This window comes from Macaca mulatta, chromosome 1, assembly GCF_049350105.2.
Source record: "Macaca mulatta isolate MMU2019108-1 chromosome 1, T2T-MMU8v2.0, whole genome shotgun sequence".
Taxonomy (NCBI): domain Eukaryota; kingdom Metazoa; phylum Chordata; class Mammalia; order Primates; family Cercopithecidae; genus Macaca; species Macaca mulatta.
Window position 1 is genome coordinate 54,705,970 of NC_133406.1, and position 16,819 is coordinate 54,722,788.

General features: G+C 34.4%; 1 protein-coding gene across 2 annotated transcripts in view; it reads right to left on the reverse strand.

Annotated features, from left to right (window-relative positions):
• ASPM (assembly factor for spindle microtubules) overlaps window positions 1–16,819 on the reverse strand; it is a 64,700-nt gene that overhangs the window by 13,989 nt on the left and 33,892 nt on the right. For both annotated transcript variants that reach the window (XM_015118889.3, NM_001104535.1), the window contains 2 exon segments: window positions 5,056–9,810; window positions 621–787 (listed from right to left, as the gene is read on the reverse strand). In XM_015118889.3, the coding sequence (XP_014974375.3) occupies window positions 621–787; window positions 5,056–9,810 (4,922 nt within the window).

A 16,819-nucleotide genomic window follows, 5' to 3' on the forward strand; every position in this document is an offset into this window, starting at 1 on the left:
CATCTTTAAAACCATCATTGATTCAATAATTCTGGGAGCCGAAGAAAAATTCTTATACTATGAACTCAAAAAAAGATGATTTGGTAACAGCTTGTGAAAATGTGTGTGTAAGAAATGAGAAATGTGTGTGAAATAGGGAAATACAATTAGCATAAGACAGGTTGGTAATTAGGGTCTTCATCATTAATGACAAAGAGTATGAGGAATAATACAAAGTTCAAAGAAAAAAGTATGAGTAAGAAAACAAATTTTGCCAGTAGTTAAGTCACCCAACAAAATGGACCAAAGCACTAATAAGAAAACCGAGTCTTAACTAAATGGTTTTATTAACTTCCACCTCTCTGTCCTTACTCTAATCCTTATGAACCTGAATTAATCAAGTATATGTAAATATTTTTAGTAGATTATATTAATTAAAGGCTATGCTCTATCTCAAAAAAGCAAGACAGTACAAGATATATTGTTTCCTTAATAAAGAAAATATCAACAAAACCAACCATATACATTAAACATAACAAATATTTAAAATAAAAATCAATAGGCAGTATACTTTTATGTAAGGACTTAGCTCTATCACACACAAATACTATTACATTTTCCACAGAACTATGATACATTACCATGTTCTCTCTAGTTTGGTATAGAAGCAACCTTGAATAATTTTAACAGCTTTTAATATAGCTAGATATTCTTTGTGTGCTCTCCAACACCTATACCAGGCTTGAATCTTGCAGGCAGCTTTCACTTTACATAAATATTTCTTGGCTCTATATCTCCTCCACATAGCCTATTAAATACATAAATATAACAAGTATGCGATGAGTTGCCTTTTTTTTTTTTTTGTAAGTAAGACAAATCAGTATAAAGACAGTTAAAATAAGGTTAGTGCAGACAAAAATAAATTGCATAGTCGTATCATGACTCTATTAGACTCTGACACGTAGTGAGTCCTCTGAGAACAGTGGTGCTTACTATAGTGAACACCTATTATGTGCTTTATCACACATACCTTATGGCTGGCTGCCAGCCCAGCCTAACAAAACCCTAACCAGTATTTATAAATTGTAAGACACACATGTCTGAAAAGCCAGATGATGTGAATTATCCTCATCACCTCAATCCATTTGGAAGAACGAAAAGAAAATGAACACATTGACCTATTGCAGGTTCTGGGGAGAAAGAGGAATTCTTCCCAATCCATATTCACTTTGGGTTCTGTGTTCAGCCTGCAGGAGAATCCTGAGAGCTCCTGTGATAGGACTGTCAGACTTTCTGATTTTGACAACCTTCTGGCAGACTAAAGGTTTACATGACAGCAACAACTTATTGAACTAAGTACTAAGAAGATTAGTCCTTATAATCACATGGGTAGATAATACTATTAATTCTAATTTAGAGATGAGGAAATCAAGGCCTAGAGAAATTGAGTAACTTGTTGATGTCACACAGGTTAATAAGTGGCAGAGTTGTCTTACTTGATATTTATAAATATCTTGTAAAATGGTTAAGATCTCTATTTTACAAAAAAGAAAAAAAACCCAAAATTGAAATTAAGAAGGACTTGTTAGCACACAGCTGTTAAGTGATAGAGTCAAGATCTGAACCCAAGTCTATTTGACTCCAACATTCCTACTGGAACAGGAATTAAAAGAAATTAAAGACTGTGTAAGCAAAAACTCAGTTGTATGTAAGAAAACCCAATTCCCCTAGTGGAAGACAAAGGGCTGGAGTCCTTTAAAATTAACTGCCTGTTTTTCTCTCTGTGGATAGTGAGCCTTATCTCCCCCTTTCCCAGGCATTTTGAAGACTCTGTTTCTCTAGCTGTGCAGCTGCAAGGTCACTAGACAGATAATCTCAAGTCGTAAAACATGTTCCTTAAAAAGTAAGAAATAATGTAATACATATCTTAAATGAATAACTGTCTTTGTTTCTCACTTCTGTAATACGCTTCCCCCTGCACAGATCTCCCCACGCCCCATGAAATGCTTAAAGGTAGCTTGACACTGTTCAGGGCTCAGTCCTTTGGATGTTAATCCGACTGGGTTGGTGCACCTAAATAATTAAACAATTCCTCCTCAACCCCTTGGTCTCTCTGATTCCTTAATTATCCTGCAGCACTACAACAAATACTACAGGCACAACTTATATTTAGATTAGGTTCTAAATTCAGTTGATAATGCAATAATTATATATGGTCAAAATTACTCTGAGATGTCCTTAACTCAATCAGAGTATATTGTATATGGTTTTTATGTAAACCTGAATACATTATTTATGTATATCCCCAATACCTGCCACCCTAGTCTTAATCAGTGGTAGAAGAATGGTCTCAGAACTGTTTGTTTAAGTTGGTTATTTAACTGTAACAGTAAAAGACTGGTTAATGGTAACACTGCATCATAAAACCTTCAGGAGGAAAGGAGAATGTTTTGTGGATCACTTTGTTGTTTTTGTTTTGCTTGTGGCAGTTTTAATTTACTAGTTTTTAAAATCAGTACTTTTCAATGAAAACAACTTGACCAAAAATCTGTCACAGAATTTTGAGACTCATTAAAACAAAGTTTTAATGAGAAAATTATACATATGTATAGATATGTGTGTGTATATATATAAGCATATATATTTATAAATATGCATACTTACTTATATATACACACACACACACACACACATATTTAAACACACACATCACACCTGAAGAACATTAAAATTTATGGACATTGACTAGAGAAGCCAACTTGGCGTTCAGAAGAAAAGAAGACAGCTAAGAGATTATCAAGAAACCAAGGGTTGAGAGAGGAAACAAAGTGTGCTCAAATTCCAAATGCTACAGAGAAGTTCATATATATATTTTACATAGATATTTACATATATATGTAAGTATTTAGCAATGTATACTATATCCCAGTGGCTCCCAAACTTCGCTGCTCATTAGAGTCACCCGGGAGCTCTGAAAAAAATCCCACGCTTGTGTTGTTTCCCATACCAATTAGAATATCTAAAGGTAGGAGTATTTTTTAAAACTCCAGGTTATTCCAATGTGCAGTAAAGTTTTAGACCACTGGCATATGCTAAAAATTACATGTGTAAAAAACAATTTTATTATGTAATTATATGAGAAAAAATAAATTTTTATAAGATTGTTATTTTGGCTATTTAATCATTTCAAGTGAATAAAACCATAACTAACACATCCAGTGGACACCTTTCAATTGTGAACTTATCGGTAGTGTTTGGAATTCGAGCACTCCTTTCCTCTTTCAACCCTTGGTTTCTTGATACCATAATCTCTTAGCTTTCTTCTTTCCCTCTTAACACCTTGTTGTCTTCTCTTGTCAATGTCTGTGAATTTTGATGTTCTTCAGGGCTCAAGTCCCAGGCACTCTTTGTTCACTCATTTTATGTATTGCTCCTTGGTGATCTCATTATTTCCAGAACTTTAATTATCAGCATATGCCAATACTGTACAAATCGAATTCTAAAACTCACACTGCTCTCCTGAACTCCAGACAAACATAGTCAACTCTCTTACTAGATATTTCAAGGGAGTTACCTGCTAGGTACTTCAGACCTTATGTACTCCAAGCTGAATTCATTGTCAATCTCAAAACCTGCTCTTCCCTCTTTATTATCTATGTCAAGGTGTGAGGGAGTAACTCTGCAGAGTTACTTAAGCCATCAACATGGCTTGTCTCCTTGTTTATGCTGTATATAATGCCAACTTAACAATCCCATTGTCACAAACCTACACTGAACTGTAACTCTCACCTGGCTTACTGCCTATCTTTCATTTGGTCTACCTACTTCTAATCTTGCTCCTTTTCCAGTCCATCTTCCATATTCCTGCTGGAGTAAGTTTTGTTTTTTTTTTAATAAAAATGACTGTCATCTTCTCCTGCTTAAACTCCTCTAGAATTTATTTTGTCTGGAGCATAGAGACTAAATTTTTTCTTTCTTAAAAATCTATCAACAATCTTACTCCCTCTATTGCCAACCTGGTCCCATATCACTTTTTATTGTTTCTAGTTTTTTTTTATTTTTCCATGTTATCTCTTGCAATTGGAATATTCTTCTATACATTTTACTTGGCTATTTCCAATTCATGCTTCAGTGTAACATTTCAACTTAAATGTTACTCACTCTGGGAAGTCTCTGATCATGGAGACTAGCTTGATTTCCCATTCTGTGTTTCCTGAAACATACACTTCTCATGTTGTATTATAATTATACTTTCTTGTTCAATTAAGTTCCTTGAGGACAGCAACTAAGTATATCTTACTCATTGTCTATTTATAACACCCACTACAGCATTTGGCACATTTCTAACACTTGAATTTCTTGAATTAAAACATTACTTCTAAACTTCACGGTAATCCAGCAAGATATGAACATATTACACCTGGGTTAAGCCCCAGGTTATTGCAGGTGAAGAGAAATAGCTGCAGTACTTAGATTCAGTTCCTGGATCTGCCTCTCTCTGTGCAACATTGGCCAAATTACTTAACCTTTATCACTTCCTTCATATTTTAAAAGAGATAATACTGTACATTCCTCATACATTAGGCAAACAGATGAAACAAAATAATACAAAAGTGATTTGGAAGCCAAAGTACTAAACACTCAGAATAAAGTATGTCTAATAGGCTAAGCAGCAAGCAGCTCTGGTTAATAGATTATCAGAAGAACAAAGTTACTCTATTTTGCCTATATTATGCCAAATAATATTTCATCTTAGCTTACATTTTCTACTTAAAGAAATAACTTTGCCAAAGAGGGCTCTCATTTTCTCAAAATTCTTCTAAGAGTGCTACAATTAACCCACACTGAAATGTACCACAGGGTGACCATGGCCAGAACAATCCCAGTTCTGTGTTGTCTTAGCTGACTTACTGGTTCCCTTTCCCACTTTCAAAAATGTTCCACTTTGGAAGATAAATGGTCACCTCAACTAAGTATTTTTCTTTATGACCGGCTTAAGTTCATTTTATACATTCTAACAAATATTGGTCAAAACAAAGACTCACATTTTTATATTTAAATTAAATATAGAAATACCTGAATTTTTATGGTGCTATTTTTAATTTCCTGAAACTTCCGTTTCTGTATAAATCCTTTACTTCTAGCTTGAATAATGATAACACTGCTTCTGATCTGTAAATAAACTTGTCTTTGATGTTTTGCAGACAGAAATGCTCTGTAGTGATTTTGTAAAACCACTGCTGCTTTTCTATATAGTAAAAACTGTTTTCTGGTTTGCCACGTCCTAAAATAATGCTGTAAAGTGATAGCAGCTCTTTTCTGTTGAAGAAATCTTCTCCGATACACAGCCATCTGAAGGAAGAACTGAATTCGTAGGGCAGCACATTTCTGTGTTTCCAGTTTTCTTGTGACCATTCTACGAAAAGCATTTTGAATTGTTACTGCAGCCCTACTTTGAGAATGATACTCTGCTTCCTGTGAACAAGCAAGGCCAGAAGCTTTGTACCACTCTTGAATCATAACACCTTCACTTTGAACAGCTTCATATTGAGTTTTACTTCTGTAACAGCAGAGTGCAGATTGGTTAACAATGGCTGCCATCTTTTCCTCTGATACGATTTTCAATTTTTGTCTAACTTTCACGCCTCTAAAAGCAGCCTGAATAGTTCGTACAGATTTCTGAACTGGTAAAAAGCTTTTTCTTTCTGTTTTTACTCTAACATACAACCTATAATAATTCTGTATAACCACAATTGCAGTTTTCTTTGTTTGATAATCAACTTTGGCCCTGTGCATTCGATAGAATGACTGAATTAGTGTGGCAGCCCGGTGCATATTTTGGATATCCCTTCGTACTTTAAAGCCTCTGTAGTAAGACTGTATACAAATAACTGCTTGGGTACGCACTGCAGTTAGTTTTCTGTATCTTCTTTGAATAGAAACTACTGTTGCTCTAAGGTGGAGATAATGCTTCCTTATTTTAAAGGCTTTACAATGCTTCTGAATAATAATGGCAGCCTGATGCTGTTCCTGAATCTGTTTTTGTATGTTCATGTCCTGAAAACTTGCCTGAACACAAGTTTCTTTCTTAAGTTCATTGTGTTGAAGTGCTTTCTGTTTCTTTTTATTTGCTCTATATTTTTCTTGTATGATTTTTGTAGCCCACTGAAGCTTTTGGTAGAAACAATACTGCCTATACATTCTGTATGTGCTTTGTATTATGATAGCAGCTTTGTGTTTTTCCCTTAAATGTTGTCTTGCTTTCATTCCTTTATATGCAGTCTGAATAACCACAGCAGAATGCCATTGTCTGATATAATTTTCTTTTTGCAATTTTGCAGCTCTATATGTTCGATAATGTTGCTGAATTAGAATTGAAGCCTGTTTCCAAGTCTGAAATGTAACACATGTTCTGTGCATCCTGAAAGTAGCCTGAATGAGAATTGCAGCCCTTTGCATTTCTTGCAACTTCTTCTTTACCATCAGTCTTCTGTAAGATGACTGTATTGTAATGGCTGCCTTTCGTAACTGCAAGAATTGGTGCAATTTATGTTTGGCACAAATGGTGGCTCGATATTTCCTCTGAACAAAAATAGTAGCTTTTTTGAGGGAAATGAATCTTCTCCTCACCAGTAATGATCTAAACCTACTCTGAATAAGGGTTGCAGAGGAATGCATACTCTTCAGATGTCTTCTAGTTTTCACACCCCTGAATGCAGCCTGAAGGATCACAGCAGAACGTCTTTGTCTGAGATAATGCTGCCTCTGCAGTTTTGCAGCTCTGTTTGCTCGGTATTGCTGTTGGATCACAACAGAGGCCTGTTTCAAAGCCTGATATCTCATATGTACTCTGTGCATTCTGAAAGTAGCCTGGATGAAAGTAGCAGCCCTGTGCATCTCTCGCATCTTTTTCCTTATCATCCATCTTCTGTATGATGACTGGATTTTAATAACTGCGTTTTGTACCTGAAGGAACTGTAAGTGATGCTTTGTACAAAGATGTGCCCGATATTTTCTCTGAATCCAAACAGCAGTTTTCTTAAGAGACAGGAATCTTCTTCTCATCATTAGAGTTCTAAATCTCCTCTGAATGAGGGTTGCGGCTACATGCATCATTTTTAAATGTCTTCTAGCTTTGTTTCCCCTAAAAATAGCCTGAATATATATTACAGAATGCCTCAGTTTGTTATACCTTTTAAATTGTATGTTTCTTTCCTTCACTGCCCGGTATCTTTGCTGTATTGTTTTTGTTATTTTCTTTAACTTATTAAAATATGTTTGCTGTTTGTATCTTCTATAGTTTGACTGAATGAGTGTTGCTGCAATCTGCATCTTTCTAAGAGTCCATCTAACTCTTACTCCTCTAAAACTTGCCTGAAGGATTTTAACAGCTTTCAAAATTGTCAGGTACTTTTCACGATGCATTTTACCTTGATAATATGCTCTAAATCTTACTTGAATAACAATAGCTGCTTTTCTCATTGTATGGTAACTTATTCTTGACTGATGCATTTTAAACATGGCTTTAATAAAAGTGGCTGCCCTGTGCATGTGTTGAATGTGTCTTCTAACTCTAATACCTCTATAAACAGACTGGATTTTAATTGCTGTCTTCTTCAAATTAAGATACTCCTGATGCTGACGGTGTGTAATTTTAATACCTCGATACCATCTCTGAATTATAATAGCTGAAGCTCTATAGGTTGCATATTTCTTTTTGGTTTTGTAAGCTCTGTATTTAGACTGTATAGTGACTGCTGCTTTGTTGCAATCCTTTATTCTTTTTCTCACTTTCATACCACGATAAGCTGACTGTAAAGTTACTACAGCTGCTTTTGTTTTCAGATATAAGTGATGCTGTTCTCTTCCAATACTATAAGCCTTATAATACTTTTGAATCAGAAGAGCAGCTTTTTTCATGATTTTCCACTTCTTTTGTTGCACATGCATTCTATAGTATGACTGTATGATGATAGCACATTTATGTTGCCTTTGAAGCTGTCTTCTCAGTGTTTTTCCCTTCCACATTGATTGAAGTATTAGTACCGCATGACGGAGTTCCATATACTCCATACGTTGCTTCCTTCCTGCAGTCCATGCTCTGAAATTTTGCTGGATGACTAATGCTGCTGTTTTAAACAATCTAAACTGCTTCTGGGCCTTGGCCATTCTAAAAGCAGACTGAATCTTCAAGGCAGCTTGATGTTCTCTTCTAATCTGTTTCCGAACCTTCCAGCCATGATAAGCAGACTGGAGGGAAACCACAGCTGCCTTTGTCTTCAAAAAATGTGTTCTTGTATCATGAAGAGTCTTGTATGCCCTGTACCATCTCTGAATCTTTATAATAGATTGAAGCACAGATTGATATTTTACCCTTTTATTATAGCCTCTAAAAGCAGACTGAATTTTAAGAGCAGCTATAGATTGTTGTTTGATTAGCTGACGTACTTTGTAACCTCTGTAAGCTGCTTGTAAGCAAGTAGCTGCTTTTTTGACTTGCAAGAAGTTCTTCCTCTGATTGACCTGTGCTTTGTATGCATGATAGTAATTCTGAATGACAATAATTGCTTTACACATTTTCAGGTAGTACTGCCGAGCCTTTCTCATTCTGAAATAAGACTGCAGTGAAATAACAGCTTTTCTTTGTAACCTCATCTGCTTTCGGACCAGGTATCCTCTAACAAAAGCTTGCAGTTTGATACAAGATTCCCGCATCTGCATATACTCTTCTCTCTTTTGTGTAGTTATTTTTTTGGAACGGTAACATTGCTGGATAAATAGTGCAGCTGCTCTTAAATGCAAATATTGTTTACGTGTTTGTTTCATCTTAACAATTGACTGCAATTTTATTGTAGTATTTTTTAGACTCAAAAATTCCTTTTTAGAAACATAAGCACGATAATATGATTGAATCTTTATAACAGATGTGAGGATGTGAATATACACTTTCCTGGCTTGCATCCCTCTATATGCAGACTGTAGCACAATGACAGCAGAGCGTGTTTTCTGGTAAGATGCTAGAACTTTCCTGGTAAAAATGTAAGCTCGGAAATGAGTCTGAATTATAACAGCTGCTTTCTTCATCTTCTTATATTTCTGTAACTGTTGATGTTTTCTTATGTGTGCCTGCAATTTGATAATAGTCTTCTTAAGGTTTAAAAATCGAACTCTGTCTTGTCTCATTCTCCAGTATGACTGAATAACACAAGCAGCTCTAATTTGTCTACATAAATTATGAGCTTTCAGTCTCCTAAAAGCAGCTTGCAATTGAATGGCTGCAGCTCGTTTCTGCAAATAGTTGGTGCGCTCAATCTTTCCTTTCAGATATGCTTTGTAGTACTTCTGGATAGTTAGTATGGACTCTTTTTTTCTTTTATATAACTTTTGGGCTTGGAAGCACCGAAATCTTTTCTGAATGACAATAACACAAGATCTAATATAAACATATTTCCGTAATTCTTTATGCATTCTATACCATGATTGTATGACAATAGCAGAATTTTCTTCTTTAGCTCGTTTCCTTAAATGCCATTCTCTAAAAGCTCTTTGCAATATTACTGTAGCTTTTACTTGTGATTGCATTTTACGTCGCTTCCATTTTCTGAACATAGATTGGATTATAAGAGATGATGATTTTAGCATTTCATATCTTTGTTGATCTTGTTTTCTTCTTAAATAAGCACGCCAATGCCTCTGAATTGTAACTGTAGCCCAAAGATATCGTTTATAAGATGTAACAGCAATTATCATTCTTATCCTAGATTGCAGGATGATTGAATAATATTTCAATTTCAGAAATCTTTTTCTAGTGGAATATCTTCTCCAATAACCCTGGAAAAGGTAAGAAAGGACACAAAGTTAAATAGGCATAGCTTCCTATATTTAACACTTTTGAAAATACTAATTTTTCTAACATTCTGCTTAAAAATAAACACACTGAATTAGAAAACTAATTATTTTTTGAGAGATATTTGTCCCCTTTGTTTTTAGTTTAGTTTTTACATTGAAATAGCTGTAGCCAATTCAGAAATCTATCCAAATCCTCATATTTATATACTGCATTTGTATTCCAGAGTCATAAGAAACATAAGCAAGTTTATGTTATATTAGAAGCAAAAGAGTCAAAATAAAACTATAGAAATATTCTTTGCTATCTATTGATTCTAAGTAATTTCCTATGAGTTTATTTCTGGGCCTTATATGGTCCCCTTATTTCAATGTTTGTAAGCTACCTTATGATGACTAGAAACTCTTTATGTGAAGGATCCTGCATCATCATATTACAGGCCTGATAATATAAACATAGGAGTTTAGGAATAAATGAACCAGATCACTCTCAGAGTCATTATTTTCATTAAGAATAAAATTACTTCCTTTTCCCAAATTTAGAACTATAAATACATGGCTTAAAAGTAGAATTCTAGCAAGACTTGAGAAATGACAAAACTTTTGTCTTTTGAAAAGCCATGGTTACAATGGTTAACTCAACAATGTGTTGGCTCAACAAAAAGAGCTACAAACTCTCAAGCTAATTCCAGTTGCTGGTATCTAAAATGGTCCCAAGCTAATGGCAGTCAAGTTCTAGATGTTTTAGCAATAAGACCATTCCTTTGTACAAATACTCCAAACACTGCTAAGATTGGGGGTGGCATGGAAAGGTTGTTCTCTACTACATCTTACTTTTTCTCACATATAAGGAGAGTAATATAGGGACTGGGTACCTCATTCTCCTATAGCAGTATTGAGTTTACTTGCAGCTATGACTAGCCTAAGCACACCTATCCATGGGTGAGGAGACTTAAGGAGAACATGCACATCCCTTTTCCTGACCCTTTTCCTATATATTTTATTGCCTTCTTTCTCTACTAAACATTACCAGAGGTTTTGTTTGTACTCTTCAACCTGACAGGAAATGATTGTATACATATTGTTTCTCTTACCAAGAAGAGATGCACAACTAATTAAAATATTTATCCAACAGCAGTCAAACTTATTTGTACAAAAGTATTTTGAAAACAATAAACTCTACATAAAGTAGTTTTAAATTAGGGCAAAGTAAAGCAATAATAGTACTCAGAAATGCAGATATTATTTTTCTTTTGAGCACCTACCCCCAACAGATATTTCTATGTAAAATCCTCAAACTAAGAAATTGAAGAATGAGTGTGTACTGATTGTTTTATACTTCAATAATCACTTTTTCTAAATTACTATTACCACTCCATTACTGAAATGTTAATCAATGTTGATATATAACATGGAAGATAAGATCATCTCCTCTCCTAACAGTTTTGCTTATTAAAATAACAATTTTTTCACCATTGTCATACAGCTCTTAAAAATAAATAGCTTTTACTAAGGAGCACATTACAAACAATTTTCTCACTTAATTCTCACAAAAATACAGTAAGTTGGCATTCTTTCTTCACTTAAGGAAAGGAACACTAATGTTACAAAACTTTTTGTGAAGTCCCACAGCAAATAAAAAGAATTGATATTAGGACCTAGATTATTACACCAAAATCAAGTGTTCTTTCTACTCTACCACAGATATCTGTCGTAGGTTGATTGCATTAACAGCCGAATTCTTCATCTCTCCCAGTAACTATAACCTGAGCCATACTTTGTTTTTCCACTTACAAAAGAGTTTCTCTGCTTCAGATATGGGCACAGTCATGGAAATAATGCAGTAGAGCAGTGTAACTCAATCTCCAGTTTTCTGGTCAGAGGAGGAAACAAGGCAGCCCTGAGGAACTAGAGGGTACTAGGGAGATGGCAGAGACTGGGGAGCTCAGGAAAGCAATCTGATAATGTTGTTTATGAATTTCTAGGTTCACCACCAAGCTGTGCACAATGTGGATCTCAACCACAGTAGGCTATAGTCTTTAAGAACTGAATAAGATACAGATCACAATCTAGATCTCAGACTGGCTTCTGGGTGTTACATAATGAAACTGATATGATACAAACATCACTGTAAAGGTTTTCAAAAAGGAACTGTCATTGAAGCTATGCCATGGAAGGCTGATGAGAACATATGGCCTCAACCCAATCGAGTGAACTAGCTGCTAAAACTAAAATATCAACATTCTCCATAGTATTTAAACAAAACATAGAGTCTCATAACATACAGAATTCAATTAAAAATTATTTGACATACAACAGAAAAATTTCAACTCGCACAGGAAAAGACAATCAATAGACGCCAGTGATGAGATGACAAAGATACTGGAATTGGAATTAACTGACAACGACTTTAGAGCAGATAAAGTAAAAATGCTACAAGTTGAAACTAATGGAAACATAGAAAGTCGCAGTAAACACATCAAAAATATGAGTAAGAACCAAGTGAGAATAGTAAAACTGAAAAGCACACTAACCAAAATGAAAATACACTGGTATGGTACAATAGCAGAATTGAGATGACAGCCAAGATGGCAAATATCTCAGCTATATGGGTCAATTCTGTTGCAACAAGTCAATTCTGCTATTATAGTACAAAAGCAGCTCCCAAATAACACATAAACAAATAGTTGTAGCCATATTCTAAAAAATTCTATTTATAAAAACACATGGTAGGCCAAATTTGGCTCTGACCATGTCAGCCTCTGACCATGATATGTCAACCTCTGACCATGATAGACCATATTGCAGGTCACAAATGAAACATTATCAAATAGGAAAGAATTGAAATCACAGTATGTGCTCTGGTCATAAGGGAATTGAACAAAAAGTCACTAACAGAAAAATAATAGGAAAATCTCCAAACATTTAGAAAGTAAATAACATATTCTGAAACTTTTAATCATAGAAAAAGACTCAAGAGAAATTAAAAACTATTTGAACTGAATGAAAAAAAAATATGATATCAAAATTTGTAGTATGTGGCTAAACCTGTACTTAGAAGAAAATTTATACCATTAGTGGGTTATATTAAAAGTGGAAGGACTCAAATCAGTTACTCAAGGTTATACTTAAAGAAACTGTAGAAAGAAAAGCAAAATTAATCAAAACAAGAAATCATAAAGACTGAGCAGAGACCAATGAAGCCAAAGGGTTGTCCACTGAAAAGATCAAGAGAGTTAAAACTCTAGCAAGACTGACAAAGAAGAAAAGAAAAGATACAAATTATCAATATCAGGACTAAAAAAGGGAATATCACTTCAGGCTACCCAGGCATCAAAAGGACATTAAACACATACTTTGTATATACATATGGTAAATTCAACAACTTGGATGAAATGGATCAATTCTTTGAAAATTAGAAACTGCCAAAACTCATCAAAGATAAATAGTTCTATACAAATTTAAAAAACAGAATCTGGCCAGGTGTAGTAGTTGACACCTGTACTCTTAGCACTTTAGGAGGCCAAGGCGGGAGGATCACTTGAGCCCAGGAGTTCGAGACCAGTCTGGGCAATTTAGTGAGACCCTATCTCCACAAAAAATATAAAAATTAGTTGAGTGTGGTGGTACATGCCTGTCGTCTCAGCTACTTGGGAGGCTGAAGTGGGATGATGGCTTGAGTCTAGAAGATTGAGGCTGCAGTGAGCCATGTTTGCACTACTGCGCTCTGGCCTGGGCGACAGAGTAAGACCCTGTCTCAAAAAAAAAAAAAAAAAAAAGAAAAAGAAAAGAAAATCCAGAGAAGAATAATGTTTGAGATGATGAAAATGCTAATTGTCCTAATGTGATCACTATACAGTATTTGTATCAAAATATCACTATGTGCTTTATGAATATGCACAATTATGTCAAGTAAAAAGAGGAAAAAAAAATAAAATAGAAATTTCCACTCTAAGATAGTATCACTAGTAAGTTTTTTAAAATGATTAAAGACAAAATAATACCAAATGTCAACAATCTCTTCCAGAAAACATAAAAGAACCCTGAAACTTCCCAACTCATTACACAGATGCAAAACTCTTCAATAAAATACTAGCAAGTGGAATTAATAAAATATCAATGCATATAAAAAAATACATCACTAATATTTGAATTTTATCTTTAGAATATAAGTTCACTGTAAGATTAGAAACCCAATAAATGTTAATATATACATTGAAGTAGAAATGTATTTAATGAAACCCAAATCTATACGTGATAAAACTCTCAGTAAGCTAAGAAACAGAGCCTCCTTCAACCTGATAAAGGGCATCTACAAGAAAACTACAGCCTATATCATACTTAATGTGTGAACAAGGCAAAGATATTGAATCTTACCACACCTATTTAGCATCATACTGGAATTCTTAGCCAATAAAATAAGTGGCGAAAATAAAAAATAGAAAGAGTATTTAGATTGGAAAGAAAGGCAGACAACATGACTGTCTATGTAGAAAATCTCAAATAATCTAAAACAAAAACAAACATAAAAACTTTATAGAAATAAGTGAGTTTTTTTTTTAACAGGATTAATAGTTAACCCTGTTATATGTTAAAGGCTTAACACACAAAGATGAATGTTTATAAAACAGAAATGAGAACTGAAATTAAAAAGCAATATTATTTATAATAGCTTCAAAATAAATAAGATACTGAAGTATGAATCTAACAAAAATCTGATCATGAACAACTCAAAGATCTAAATAATGGAGATATATGTCACCTTTATGAATCAGAATAATCAACATAGTAAAGTTATCAGGGCACCTCAAAATATCTGTAAATGTGATGCAATTTCAATCAAAATTTGACAATATTTTTTGAGGACATAGAAAAACTAACCTAAAACTTAAATGGAAAGACAAAGCAACTAGAAAATTCCAACTCATTTTGAAAAAAGAATAAAATTGGAAGAATCACAATATCCATTAAGGCTTACTCTAAAGCTGCAGTAATCAAGAAACTGTGGTATTAGTGAAGGTATAGACACATGTATTAATGAAACAATACAGTCCAGACAATCAACACACATGTGACCAACTGATTTATGACAAAGGTATAAAGACATTTCAATGTGGAAAGAAGAGTTTTTTACGACAAATAGTGTCGGAATAATTGGACATGTATATATTAAAAGAGTGAACATTGACCTAACCCTTACCTTAGATGAGAACTAACTCAAAATACATCATAGGTCAAAATTTAGAATGAAAAATTATAAAACTTTTAGAGTACTATGCTAAAAGCATAATCCATAAAAGAAGAAAAGTGATAATTGGATTCCATCAAAATGAAATACTTCTGCTGAACAAAAATCCCTGTTACGAGAATAAAAAGACAAACTGCAGATTGGGAGAAATCATGTGCAAATCACTAACAAAGAAGGAGGATTTACTTACGAGATATCCAGATTTCACCTACTGCCACAGTGCGAGGCTCAAAGATAGACAAATGGACCGACTGAATAGAAAGAAATACTAGAATCACCCATATAAGAATAGTTGATGTCTACTACACAAATAGAACAGGGTAGAGAACCCAGAAATAAATAAAGCCACATATCTAAAACCACCTGACCTTTGACATAGTTGACAATTACAAACAATGGGGAAAGGATATGCTATTCAATAAATTGTCAGTGCAGAAGATTAAAATTGGACCCCTTCCTTTCACCACATACAAAAAATTAACTGAAGATGGATTAAGGACTTAAATGTAAGACCCAAACCAATAAAAACCCTAGAAGAAAACCTAGGAAATGCCACTCCGGATATCAGCCTTGGGAAAGAATTTATAACAAAGTCCCCAAAAGCAATTGCAACAAAAACAATAATTGACAAATGGGACCTAATTAAAGAGCTTCTGCACAGCAAAATAAACTATCAACAGAATAAACAGACAACCTACAGAACGGGAGAAAATATTTGTGAACAATGTATCTAACAAAGGTCTAATATTCAGCATCTATAAGGAACTTAATTCAAAAAACATATAATCCCACTAAAAAATGGGCAAAGGACATGGACCCTTCTCAAAGGAAGACACACATACGGCCAACAAATCTATGAAAAAATGCCTATCATCACTAAACATCAGGAAAATGCAAATCAGAACCACAGAGAGATACCATCTCACCCATCAAGACGGCTGTTATTAAAAAGTCAAAAAACAGATGCTGGCAAGGTTACAGAGAAAAGAGAACACTTATATACTGCTGGCGGACATGGAAATTAGTTCAGCTACTGTGAAAATCAATTTGGAGATTTCTCAAAGAACTTAAAAGAGAACTTCCATTTGATCCAGCAAACCCACTACTGGGTATATACCCAAAGGAAAAGAAATCATTCTACCAAAAAGATACATGGATCCATATGTTCATCATAGAGCTATTCACAATAGCAAAGACATGGAATCAACCAAGATGCCCATCAACAGTGGACTGGATAAAGAAAATGTGGTACATACACACTATGGAGACATACATGCGGCCAAAAATCATATGAAAAAAGGTCAACATCACTGATGATTAGAGAAATGCAAATCAAAACCACAATAAGATACCATCTCACACCAATCATAACGGCTATTACTAAAAAGTGAAAAAGTCAGATGCTGGCGAGGTTGTAGAGAAAAAGGAATGCTTATACACTGTTGGTGGGAGTGTAAATTAGCTCAGCCATTGTGGAAGACAGTGTGGTGATTCCTCAAAGCCCTAAAAACAGAAATACTATTCAACCCAGCAATCCCATTAATGGGTATTTACCCAAAGGAATATAAATTGTTCAATCATAAAGAAACACGCATGATGTTCACTGCAGCAATATTCACAATAGCAAAGACATGGAATCAACCTAACTGTCCATCAATGACAGACTGGATAAAGAAAATGTGGCACATACACAACCATGGAATACTATGCAGCCATAAGAAAGAATGAAATCATGCCCTTTGCAGG